At 51.1% G+C, this 13,556-nt stretch overlaps 1 protein-coding gene across 1 annotated transcript in view; it reads right to left on the minus strand.

Annotated features, from left to right (window-relative positions):
* The window catches only part of CACNA1C (calcium channel, voltage-dependent, L type, alpha 1C subunit), a 231,694-nt gene that overhangs the window by 52,865 nt on the left and 165,273 nt on the right, over window positions 1-13,556 (minus strand). The window contains exon 29 of the mRNA XM_014539424.1: window positions 756-788. Within this exon, the coding sequence (XP_014394910.1) occupies window positions 756-788 (33 nt within the window). The remainder of the gene's footprint in view (window positions 1-755; window positions 789-13,556) is intronic.

Below are 13,556 nucleotides of genomic sequence, written 5' to 3' on the forward strand. Positions count from 1 at the left end.
AACCAAGGTACATGCCCTTGACCGGAATCGAACCTGGGACCCTTGAGTCCGCAGTCCGACGCTCTATCCACTGAGCCAAACAGGTTAGGGCGGGATCGCCCAATTTTAATGAGCTCAGGGATTTAGAAAATTCCACAGGTAACACAGTTGAAGCGACTGGAAATTCAGCCGCACTCTCAGTAACAAATCCCAGCTCAAACCTTCTGCTGTGGCCTTAAACTCAGCACAAAGGAGCCCAGTCCCTACAGAAACTCGATTAAGGAAGAAAGTAGCCGCCTGCCCTCCCACTTCCTGCTGGATCATCTCCCTCTTCCCTCTTTCCCAGGAGGCCTTACCATGGAGACCTTCAAGCGTCTGCCCACCCCATTACTGCTGAGAACCCTGGGCAAACGCTTGATGGCGCCCTGTGCAACGTTCCCACGTCAGGTTAGGGCTAGAGGCTTAGCTAGCGGGTCTCAGGGTGTTTAACAGGAAATTGCCCTTGGGTCCAGTTCTCTCCCAGTGGCTCGTTAGACAGTCAAGATCACAGTGAATTATCTCCCAAGGGGAAGTTCAGGGAGGGGGGAAGACACCATTACACAGACAGCACGTCACAGCTCCACGAGACCAGGCAGGCAAGGTGCAAGACGGACACGGTGGCCACATGCAGCAGGAGCCAGGCTGGGCTCTGGGAGACTCAGGGTCCAGTGGTAAGAGTGGGGGGTGTTAGAGGAGGTCACAGAAGCTCAGAGCGTGGTCTGGAGGGTTGGTCTTACCATAGAGTCAGAGCATTGGGTATGTTCAGCTGGCTTTAAAGAAAGGCAGATAGAGATAAGCTGTAATGAGTCTCCAACGAAGAGATCAGCATTCTAGGTCTTGGCTAACACAGGAGCAACACAGTGGCAGGAGAGGGCAAAAGGAAACAAGTGACAGAAATACCAACCACAGGCCTGGCGGGTTCTGCACCGTGAGTGTGGGCTCTGCATAGCTGGGCCTCACGTCTACCATTTCCGTCATGTATTAAATAGCTCACACCCAGTGCAAATGAGATCTGGACTCTGGATGGAGGTCTTTCTCTGACTGGCTTATTTCACTTAGCAAAGCCCACCACGTGTTCTAAGATAGCTTCACTCACTCTAGCTCTACCCCAGCATTGCCGCGGAAGGAGCTGGCAAGCAATGGCCCCTCAGGTTTAGGGGAAGCCTGGGTTTTAATTCTTACTGTGGAGTGTCTAAAGAGGTGGCCCTCACCTCCCTCCATAGCAGGGGTTAGTCCTCAGGCTGAGGCTCAGGTGGGAGACGGTCCTGCTTAGCTACTAGTCTTCAGGTGTGAGAGCCCTGGCATGGCATGACCAATGTGTGGGGCTGTTTTTGAAGTTGGAAAGCTCTGCGCACAATTTAAGACATGGTTACTAACGCCCACGAAGCTGCTCTCATGGGTCTGACTGCTGAGCTCAGTTTGGGGCAGGTGCTGGGGAAAGCAGCATGTTGAGTGCCTCGCTGCTCTCATGGATCTGACTGCTGAGCTCAGTTTGGGGCAGGTGCTGGGGAAAGCAGCATGTTGAGTGCCTCGCAGCTCTCTGCCCGGTTCCCCAGCCTGGATCCCGAAGATGCCCCCACTCTCAGCAGGCAGAGCCGAGCGCCTGACTGATCTGACCTTCTGAGCTGTTAACTCTTTCTAGAAGGTCACGACTTTGCTTTTACCCTCCACTTTCAGATGGCTGCTCTTGTGTTTCTGTTTTTAAGATACAAACAAACAAACGTTGTAATGGATTTTTGAAGGATGAAAATGTGCACAACCAGACATTTGCTTGCAGACTTAAAACACTCCTTTGGCAACAAATTTGTCGGCAAGCTCCTTTTTCCCATAGCAGATTGGTGGGATGTTTTTTGGGGAAGGATGGAGATGCAGGGGAGGCCGGGGAAGAATAGGGCAGGGGTGCTCTCCAGTCTTCTGCAGAACAGTCCCATCTCCATTCTGCTTCTGGAGGAGCACGAGCTGCCGGTCAGTCCACAGGCCTGGAAGCTGGGCTCACTAGAATTTGACTAGCAGGCTGCGGTAGAACATGGAAACACACACACACACACACACACACACACACACACACACACACACGGAGGCAATTCAGGATGGTCAAGTGTTTGTGCACCTGTGTGAACGGTCTGTGTTTCTGAGGCTTCAGTGAGCGAGTGTGAGGGTCATACAGAGGTCAATCTATTCTACACACTATGCCCAGGCATTAGGCAGAGTTCCCAGCAGGCTTGGGCCCACCCTGAAAACTCCTCCCCACCCCATGACTGCTAAGAACCCTGGGTAAAGCTTGAAGGTCCTCTGGGTCAATCCCATCCCAAAATAGGACCAGAATGAAAGCAATTTAGAGAACTCACCTGAGTCCCCTGGTCACACTGAATAACCCCAGCCATTAAAAAATTTAAACTATTTGTTTTATTGTAGTTTACTTTTTACACATGCAGAATGCTTCATTTGGGATATTTAACGGTCTTAACTGTCTTTTTTTGGGTTGATTTTTAGCCTTTTATAGCTCCTATTTAAGATCTCATCTATTTAAGTCATATTTTATTTCAAAATGTAGTTTTAGGTCTGTTCTAATCACCTTGATCCTGTCTTGTTATTTTAATAATATGTATTGATTTAAGAATCCTCATGATACGTCTCTGCAATGGGAGACAAGGAGTGGTCAGGGAGCTGTGAGGGCAGCAGTGAGTGGGAGGACGGGGGCCTGGGGCCTGCATTGGGTCCCCCGCCCGGTTAATGAGACCGGCACTGTGGGAGAATCAGGAGACTCACAGATTAATCATTTTTCAAGCTTTAGGCCATGCTTTTCAAAGGGCACGTATGTCTCTTTTTGCTCAGTCCCTCCACACCCCCCCTAACCCAGCCCTCCAAGGCCCTCCCACCCTGACAGCTGTCAGCCTGCTCTCTATCTATGTGTCTGTCTCTACTTTGCTTGTTAGTTCATTAGAGTCCATATATAAGTGAAATCATAGAGTACTTGTCTTTCTCTGACTGGCTTATTTCACTTAGCATAATGCTCTCCAGGTCCCTCCGTGCTGTCTCAGATCCTTCTTTTTTATTGCTGCCTAGTATTCCATAGTGTAAATGTACCACAGCCTTTTTATCCACTCATCTACTGGTGGGCACTAGGGTCAGAGGGCACTTTCGACTTGCTGGGGCAGTGTTGCCTGTGAGCCTCTCACGCAGCCTGTTCTATGTGAGGAGCTATGCTTACAAAGTGCACAGTCTCAAAAAAACAAAACACAAAAAAAACAAAAAAAAACTAACCACTCATAATAAACTCTCAAAGCAATCACAGAATGATTCTCAGTGGAACCAACAGGAAGAAGCCTAACACACAGCCCTTGCTCTTGAGAACCCACAGTTCACGGACATACCGCTACCCCCCGAAGGACATTCCTAGATGACCTGGTGTAGTCGGTCCTGTCTTTGGTCCCCTTGCCCAGCTGCAAATGAAACCTCCAGTGAGCTGGAAGGGAAGACTGGGCCAGTTGGACCCGGGCACCTGCACTTTCAGCCAACTTTGTTGGCTACTCTCTGTGAGTCCCTGGTTCTCTTAAAAAAACTACCTGGCGACGGTTCTACTTTTTGAGCTAAACTTAGAATTAGTTGGTAGCCTGGAGTACTTGTGCCATCCATCTCTGACCCTTTTCCAGAGTTGCTCCCAGTTCCTTGAGTTAGATGACAGTTTCTCCACCCACGGTCTCCTGGGGAAGAGGGGTAGGACTCCCTGAAGACGTATGCCCCGGGAGCCTGGAGACCCTACTGCCTCCCCTTCCCCAAGAGCCAATGGAGCTGCACATCAGCCCTGAGCATTCTGGCTGAGCTTGCATTCTGCGCTGTATCCACTAATGGTAGGTGTGGAGTGAATGTCTGAGCAACCAATTTTTTCATCTTTGTTTTCTAATGATCTGGTAACTTTCAAGGCATTAAAGATATTGGGTCAATTAACTAAACTTGTTCATGCAATTTGTATACATGTACTCAGGTGATTATGCTATAGTGAGGCAGAGGTGGGACATTTTCAGAAAGAGTCCTGGCTAGTGGTTCCAGCTAACAGGTTAGCAGTGGTTCTCAACCTTCTGGCCCTTTAAATATAGTTCCTCATGTTGTGACCCAACCATAAAATTATTTTCGTTGCTACTTCATAACTGTAATGTTGCTACTGTTATGAATCGTAATGTAAATACCTGATATGCAGGATGGTCTTAGGCGACCCCTGTGAAAGGGTCGTTCGACCGCCAAACGGGCCGTGACCCACAGGTTGAGAACCGCTGGGTTAAGGGCAAATAGAGAGGAAAAGCCAGTTAACGTACTGCAATTTACATATGCAGATTAGCTTGGTTTGGTATAACTGGCTGGGACGATAGGGGTGACACGGGGCAGCTAGTAAGAGAGAGTCTCTGAATGAAGTTTAGGATCAAATCATAAGTGTTGCCTCAGTGGGTGAGTCGGTTTCTGGAATATACTCACTGCTCCTGCTCACTGCGGTACTATCTCCAGACCACACAGAGGCTGCTTAGGGAAACCCCGGGAACACAGGAGAGGCAGAGAGATTGTCCTAGTGGAGGGATTTCCCAGGAATATGACATCAGTGGCATGTGTTTCCCAGTTGTTAACATTACTTTGTCTCTCTGGAGAACTAAAAGTTGTTGAAAATAGCTCCTAACCATATAAAAAGGGACGTTCTCCCTCCCCCTGCCCCTCCTCCTTCTTGCACAGCCAGGAGGGGGAAGATTACTAGGGATTTAGGGGCTAGGTGTAGATATCTAGGCTGGAATTCCCAACAAAGTTGTCTTCCAGAATTCTCTTGAGATCAGTTGGTTAAAGAGAATTTTAAAGAGCTCAGAAGCCTCCGCTGCCCCCTCCTGGCCATGTTGACCTTGAAAGGCACTGACTATCCTTGGGCTCCCTCCAGAGGAGGCTGGCTCCCCGCTGAGTCAGGAGCAGGGCCCACAGATGGGCTGCCAATTCCGATGGCTGCTGTTGGGCGATGGCTATAACCTCATGGCCACTGAGGTTCCTCATTCCTCTGAATAGGAGGTGAGGGCAATGCCATGGGAGTATGTGAGTCTGTTACTGGGCACCCTGCTGAGGAACCTTGCTTTTCTTTTTAAAAAAATTTTTGTCTAAAACTTAGGGAGTGGCTGTGATAGAAATTCCACTCCATCCACCTGAAGGACAAGTTCCAGCTGGCATTGCCTACACCCCCACCGCGTGCCAAGCTCTGCGTCTCTGCTTTTGCTGTCTCTACTCTTGTCTCAATTTGATCTGCAAGGCAGGATGGCTAGTTCAGTTGTGAGAGCACAGTGGTGTGGTGGAGGGCTGAGTGGCCGGGGCTTTGTTGGTGAAACCCCAGTGAATCTGTGGCGAGAGGACCATTATCAGGCTGGTACACACAGAGAGGACTGGGAGAGGCAGAGCCAGGGGCTTCTAGAAACATCTGACACCAGCGTCGTGGCCAGGAGCTAGCAAGTGTCAGTTAATTGGGGGGGGGTCCTCATTATCCTTTTACCTCCTCTTTCAACCAGGAGAAATGAGCACGCAGGGACTAGTGTGGCCTATAGATGTCAGGGAGTTGGGAGATGCTGCACCTAGGAGCCACCAGAGATGGCAGCAGGGAAAGGCATGTTTAGGAGACCAAAGTAAAATATGTTTTAACCTGTAACCTTCCAAAGTTGAATTAAGAGCTTCCTTGCTAAGGGGGATGCAAAGTTTAAAGAACCATAAGTCAACTGGGATACAGAAGATGTCAAAGGCTTTTAGATATAAGCGCAAATGAAGGAAAGATGGGCACTTGAAAGTAATTCTTACACAGAATTTCCCTTTTGGTCTGGAATGAATGGGAGATGTAAACAGATCTGTGGAGGAGGAGTGGTAAGAAGAGGAAGATGGGGCATTATGAGGGAGGCAAAAACATTGGACAGAACAGGGCAGGGAAGAAATGAAGATAATAAGCCCAAAGATGACAAGGTGGAGAGTGGAAAGAGCAACACCCCCTCCCCCCATGTCCACCATGTTGAAAATTCCCTGCTGGCATCTGTTTCTCCAAGGAAAACTTCTAGCCAGAGGAGATGATTCCTCATGAATCTTTGTGGCTACAGGTACCCAGATGAAACACCCTCAGAACCTCCCTCGAGGGGACTTTTGGCCCTGAGGGGACTGGTGGGAGGTGCAGGGCATGGGTACTGCTGTCACCTGCCAGGCACTCATGCTAAACGTGACTGATTATCATATTGCCAGGGCAGCTTTATCTTCCCTTGGGAAGGATGGCCCGTGCCCAGTCATGCAAACAAAAGAAACTCATAAAGAATAAATGGATGAAATCCATTGTCAGCCGTGCTAGCAGCATGAAAGAATTCCATAGGAGGGGAAGAGAGAGGGAGAGAGCATCCCAAAGGACAAAGAATAAGAGTGAAGACAGAGAGACCCATAAAGGAAACAAGAGGAAGCAGATGATTCCCAAGGAAGGGCAGACATGAAGAGTAAATGGGTGTTAACAGAAGTGGCGATGCTTTTGGGGGCACTTCTGGCATTTCAGAGCCTGCCTCACTCTCTCCACTAGCTCTGGAATACCCTAGGCCAGTGGTAGGCAAACTGCGGCCCCTTGAGTGTGGCTCTTCCACAAAATACCACGTGCGGGCGCGCACATACAGTGCGATTGAAACTTCGTGGCCCATGCACAGAAGTCAGTATTTTTGTGAAAGAGCCGGTATTTTGTGGAAGAGCCACACTCAAGGGGCCGCAGTTTGCCTACCACTGCCCTAGGCTCCTTTGCTTTAGAGGCGTCTGGCAAACACAGCAACAGGAACTTGCTCAGCCTGTGAGACCTGAAGTGACAGACACTGGTCAGACGCAGGTGGCTGTCTGGCCAAACCAAGGAGTGTGTTGTGACAGCTTCCTCCCACGCTTCTGTTTTAGATGAAAGGAGAGGGTTGTATGTGGATAGAAGAGAGAGAATAAAGAAGGGAAGAAAAATAGAGGAAAACAAAAGTGAAGGGGCATTGGTTACAAGGCAGAGGGCACGGGGAGCTAAACTGTCAGATGATCTGACAGCTGAATAGAACCCAAACCGGGCTGTCCATCACAAACAAGCAAACAGGCTCCCACAGACCTTTCGGGCCGACCCTGCAGGCCTCGTCTCAAAGCACCAGCTTTGGGAAACTTGCTGGTATGGGGCTGCTTCGCCAGCCTGGCTGTCCCACCACGCTGCCTCCTGCGCTGCCCACACAGCAGCCTCACCCTCCAGAGGCTTTTGCTTGAATAAGAACCCAAACTGGGATGTCCATCACAAACAAGCAAACAGGCTCCCACGGACCTTTCGGGCCAAGCCTGCAGGCCTCTCAAGGCACCAGCTTTGGGAAACTTGCTGGTACGGGGCTGCTTCGCCAGCCTGGCTGTCCCAGCACACTGCCTCCTGCACTGCCCACACAGCAGCCTCACCCTCCAGAGGCTTTTGCAGTGGCTCTTCCTCTTCCAGCTGGACTGCCTGCCGATGGCCACGTGCTGCCTCCCTGCTGGGCAGAGTGGGTTCAGCCACGCCTCTCGAGGGCCAGCTCTATGCCCCAGCAGAGGAGGGAACTGCCGTGTCACACCGCTGGGGGCCGAGGCTGGGGAACAGCTTCCTCATTCGGCGTCATGTTCCCGAAAGTCTTACAGGAGACACACGAAATACTCAGTCCTTGGGGTGAGCGTTACCCTCTCTTCTTCAAAGAAAGGGGAGCTGATTGAGTCACCCCCACCTGAGTATGAATTAGTGTATTGGAAACAAGAGACCTTGGTCGCATTCGTTCTGTTGTGGGGATGGATGTCAAGAGGCTGGAAGCTCCGTCAGCGACAGGAGGCACCCAGCAAAGGGAAATGGAGGTGTCGGGAGGTCCTCACCCAGCTGGGCCTGACACCACCCATCTTACTTTAATTTACCTTAGAAGCAGCCCATGCCACACTGACCACTGCCATTTAGACAACGTCTGGCAATGTCACTCCTTGAGCCCCTAACTAAACATGCCGGATTGCGCTCAGGCGCCAGGTTCTGGCTTGGCCTTGCTGTGAAATGCTGTGAGGATGAGCGAGCTGTTCCCTGCCTCTGCCTCCACCGTCCTTGTCTGTAAAACTGTGTATCTGGGGCTGCTACCCAGCAGGTGCTCGTGGAGTCCGTGGAGATGGGCTCCGGCTAGATGGTCTCCAAAGCTGCGCTCTCTCTAACGTTTTGGATGACCTCATTTTCTGCCTTTACCCTCCTCACACCTCTGGGGGCACCCAGCCCTGCCTTTCTCACGCCATCTGTCCCCTTCTCTGCCATGGCGGGGTCAGGAAAAGCCAGACCAAGAGCCAGGTTGAGGGCCCACATAGGCATCCTGGCTGAAATGTGGAGGGAGGGTCGGCGCGTGCGGGCTGAGCGTTCTGACTCCACCCTGGGGGTGGGTGTGCAGCAAACTCTGTGACTCAATGGCTGCTTTCCCCGTCATTCCAGGCCCTGAAGCCTGAGCAGGAGTCAAAGTTGCTTCATTATTTTTATGGGGAGCTGGTAAGGGACAGTCACTCAGAGCGGTGGTGGGAAGGTCGCACTGGCTCAGGAGCTGGGGGAGGGAGGATGTGGGGCCTCCATGTGCTCACCGCTGGACACTCCCTGGAACTGAGTCCCAGGCCCATCTTGTTCCCCCTCCCATTTTCTTCTCAAGTTCCAGCTGTCAGGTGGGCCTGCTTTACAATGGCTTTGCCCTTCTCTTCTGAGCCCCATTAACTAGGCGCATGAGCCCAGGGCAGCCTGGGCTCCCTTGGTCGGGCATTGGCAGCATCAGCGGGCACAGAGAAGTTAGGTTAAGCCTCTGCCCCAGGCTGTGATGCTGGGAGTGCACTGAATGAGGTCCTGTGAGTGGCAGGGGCCCTTCGGTGATGCCGTGCCCAGGCCAGACTGGCCCAGGGAGTTGGCTAATGGACTCTGTGGAAATGCAAGACTCAATTCTCCCACACAAATGGATTTGAATCCCAGTCTTTCCACCTATTAGCTATAGGCAAACTGTTCATCCTGCATAAGCCTTGGTTTCCTTCTGCAGACACTACGCACCCGGAGGTGTTACTCTGACTGTGTGTGATGTCCTAGTAGGCTGCCTGGCACATGCTCATCCAAGAGAAGCCGTCATTTCCCTCTTCCCCTTCCGCTCCGTCCTCCTCCCTGCCTCCCTTACTCTAATCAACTAAGATCATAGCCAGGACCAGCGTTATTTTGTTTTTCTGCTCCGGTCACGTCAGTGGGCTAGTGTGTTGCCTCCTAAGCAAATCCTCCTGCTTTTACTCTCTCTGAACCTTCTGCAGGAGCTCTCCAGGCCTCACACAATCTCTGTCCTGCTCCTCAACCTGAAGATCCCTGCAGGCCTCCTCCTGGGAGAATTTCCACATGAGCCATCCCAAAGCCAGGGAGCAGATCCCCACGCAGCCCTGGAGCCCTATGAAAGGAACTCCGCCTTAGAGCTGGAATCTGGCAGGGTAGTGAGAGGAAATGGAAATCTGCCTCCCACAACCAGAAAATGTCCCATTCAGAACCAAGGGGTGCTGGAGTCGCAAAGGCCCTCTGAGGCCATCTCCACCTGCCCCTGGCCCCTTTCACTTTCAAGGAAGTTGAGGACCAGAGAATGGGGTTAGTTGCTCTAAGTCACATGGCTTCATAGTGCCAGAGCTGGAAACAGAACACAGGCTTCTTGATTTGCAATTTGGGAATATTGTCCTGTATCCATAATGCAAGAATCCAGGCCTCTCAGCACTTCTATGGTGCAATAATCAAAATACAGAATGATAAAGAACAGTGTTGGGAAAGGTGTTGTATGACCAGGGACCCAAATTGATTTCAACTTGGGATGTTAGGGAGCAGTTTCTGATGCTCCAGGAACTTACATTAACAATCACAGGGCCTATGTCTCGGGCTTTTCCCTCTGGAAAATATATTTCAGACCCAAGAAATAAAGGAAAACCAGAAGGCTTCCTTAGAGTGACAAGATGCTGCACTTGAACCTCCCAGGGGACACGGAGGGAGGAAGCCTCTGACTGAGAACGAGGTAAGGCCTCGGGAGGAGAAGAGCAGTGGGAGCAGGATCCAGTACAGCTCCACATGGTGGAGACTTCTGATCGCCCTCTGGGTACATTCTGCAGTGGTCAGAGGCGTCTCCCAGAGGGAGCAGAAAGTGAACCTCAGACTGGCTCTGAGCGCAAAATGTCCCGCCCTCCTCTTGCTGGAGGCCCCGCCCCGCTCAGCCCTGGGAGCTCTTCACCACTGTCATGGCTTTGAATACTATCTATATGCTGACAACCCCAAGCCCCACCCTCAGACTATGTGTCTAACTGTCTACCTGCCATCCCCACTGGGAGGTGAAATAGACGCATCCCAGTGAGTTCCTCATGCAAACGTGCTCCACCTCCTGTCTTCCCCGGTTCATACCAGCTCCAAACTCCCACTGCTTAGGCCCAAACCTCACAGCCATTCTGGCCACCTCTTCCTCCTACTCCCACATCCAGTCTGTCAGGAGATACTGTTCATTCTATTTTCAAAACAGACTGAGAATTGGACCCTTTTCACCACCTCTATTATTGCTGCTTTGTTGCAGGCTACGATCCCCTCCCACCTGGGTAATCACGTGCACCTTCTACGTGGTGTTGTGCTTCCACCCTGACTCCTATAGACAGCCAATCGGCCTTCGGAAATGTAAGTCAGATTAGGGGACACCTCTTCTCAGAGGCACCAGTGTCTCCCCTTCTTGCTCAGCATAAAAGCCAAAATCTGCTCCCGCTCTCTGGTCCCCTCCCCTCTCTGTCTCCCCTGCTCATTCTGCACCAGTAACAGCTGTTCCTCCTGCCCCCAAAGCCCTCCTCCCAGGTATCTGCATGGGTAACTCCTCACTTCCATCTTATTTGAAATAGCACCTTCCTTCACTGCCTCTTAGCACCTCTGACCCCCTTACACAACACTATTCCTTTTCCAAAGCACTTACCAGCTTTCGATGGACTATGATTTCCTTGTTTTCTATACTCCTTGCATTGCTCACGGGCTTATTATCCAGACCCTAGACTGCCAGCTCATGAAAAGGGAGCTTTTGTTTGATGTACTCCAGGTGCCTACAGTTGTACCTGGCACACAGAAGGGGAGACGATAAACATGGTGGAATGAATGAATGCTGGCTCCTGGGATTGGTGGGAAACCCATTTCCTAGAGGGAGAGGTGTCATAGCCTGTAAAGGCAAGGAGGAAAGAGAAGGCATTTATGGGGAGATGAGCTTCGATGTGAGGAATATTTGGAGGGCGGTTAGGATGAATATGGCAGTTAGGTGAGGGAAATGAGTTAATATCTATAGGTTTAAGAGTCAAAGATGATGAGTTACAGGTGAAAAGCCCTCATGGATCCCTCTGAGGCCAAGTAGAACATATATCTGGGAGTGAGTATCTTGTGATGACAAGTAAGACGAGAAAATTCTGGGAAGGCCTGGAGCGGCCCCAGGGAACACCTGGAGCTGCAAACTGCTTGCACCAGGGAGTGTTCAGACCCAGGAGCTGCCAGTGGCCTGAGGCAGAACCTATGGGCAGAGGGACCCACCTCTGAGACTAAGCATTATTGCTTATACAAGTTGTGACCCACAGTACTGACTGCTATGCAAGTGCATGGCTACACCCAATGTGCTTGGGGAACAGCCCTGCCGAGGCGTGGGTATGGGCCATGGTCAGTGAGCTACGCTGGTTTTGATCTGGCCCTACCTGTCAACCATCTCCACGAATCTAATCATATCTGGGAAACAAGGGCTCTAACAGTGCCCGTGGGCGTAAGTTATAACTAAATATAATTGGCTAGAGCTATTCCAGCAGGGATTTGGGGAAAAATGTCATTTGCTTGGGTGCCAGTCTCTTCCATTCCATAGCACTTTATAGTTTACATAGAGTTTTAAAATAGATGCTCTTCGTTGAGCTTCAAAACACAGTCCCATAAGATAATCACATTCCTTTGACAGAGGAGGAAACGAAGTCTTCTTTTCCAGGAAAAAGAAGAAGCAAGACTCAGCCACTCGCCAGCTCTGACTTCACGTCAATCCTCTCTCCTCTCTCCCACACCGCCCCTGCCTGGGGGTGTTACATTGGTTTTTCTGGTTCACAAGTCGTTCATCGGACAACGCCCCTTGCTCTCCATCGCGCACACTGTCCCCATTTCGTCTCCAGACCACCCTTCAGTGTGACTCTTCACCTCGGTCTAGAGGAGGAAGAGCCCTGAGCCTGGGGTAAGGGAGGCTGGTGAGAGGCTGCACCACAGCTCCGAGGGGGCTGATGGGTCATATTTTGTGTAGACTATCAAAACACGTACGGTTATTCTGAATATAAATTACAGAACTTAAGGGCTTAACAAAGCCTGGCTGGTGGAAGGACATGTGAGATGCATGTGTTTATCAAGGGCATCATGGATTAGAGAGGGAACTCAGGCGGGGCCCAGGAGTGAGGGGCTGGCCTCAGCTGCATGGCACAGAAGGACTTCACCTCTCCACTAGCATCTTTAGCGGCAGCAAACTGGGGACGATAACTTCTGTCTGTCAAACTCGCAGGGCAGTTCAGTTCCATGAGACAAATGCAAGGGTGAATCTTCAGTAGAAAACCACGTATAAATGGAAGGGTCTGCATGGCGGCCTTACGCTCCTTCCTGTCCTGCACCCTCCCTCTCTACCGCCAACATAGCCACTTCTATAGAAATTTATGCCCTAAACGTTTCTTTTGCTTTGTCTTTCTTTTAGAAACACTAACAGTTTGGGGGAAAACGGCAGGTTGAGTGTTGATGTGGGACTTGCTGACAGTGTGGAGCAGCTTGCTGTCACTGGCTGGCACTTTCCTGCTGTCTCTCAGGCTCCCGGTCCCTGGCACAGGCTTCACAAGGACCTGCACTGCTGTCTGAAAACCTCCATCCTCAGAGGGCAGGGCCCACCGCTGCTCTCTGCCCCGTCCTCTCCTTGAGTTCGCCCTCAGTTCAGGGCACAGCACGGCTCCAGCTCTGAGCCTGAAGCTCTCGCCTTTACAGACACATGACCAACTCATGGCTCTGAATAGCATCTGAGATACAACCTGGGCCATCCAGCCTGCAGAACTGGGAGTGAGCTCAGGAGGGGTGAGGCAGAGTATGAGGGGAGGGGGCACAAAGCATGTGTAGGAAGACTGTTTTTTAAAAATATAATCTATCATTCACCGGAAGAAGTCAAGGGCAAGTGTACACACATACATACACACACATACACACACATACACAGACATACACACAAAGACAAAGACAACTCGGGGGATCTGGGAGACAGAGAGGCAACCAAATCTGGAGCTACGGGTGAGTGGGGAGGGTGCTAGGGGCTGAGGGCGGGTATGGGAAGCGTGACAGCCTCCTTCAATGTCCATCTGCTGGGAGGGGGCAGACAGGGGCTTTCATCAGGGGAATCAGGCAGATAAAATGACAAGTCAGTTCAACTGATGGGGAGCAAAGTATGGAGGGAGAGGGGATGTGGAACACAGTGGGGAGATGGTGGCGGTTGGTA

This window comes from Myotis brandtii, unplaced genomic scaffold (genome assembly GCF_000412655.1).
Source record: "Myotis brandtii unplaced genomic scaffold, ASM41265v1 scaffold216, whole genome shotgun sequence".
Taxonomy (NCBI): Eukaryota; Metazoa; Chordata; class Mammalia; order Chiroptera; family Vespertilionidae; genus Myotis; species Myotis brandtii.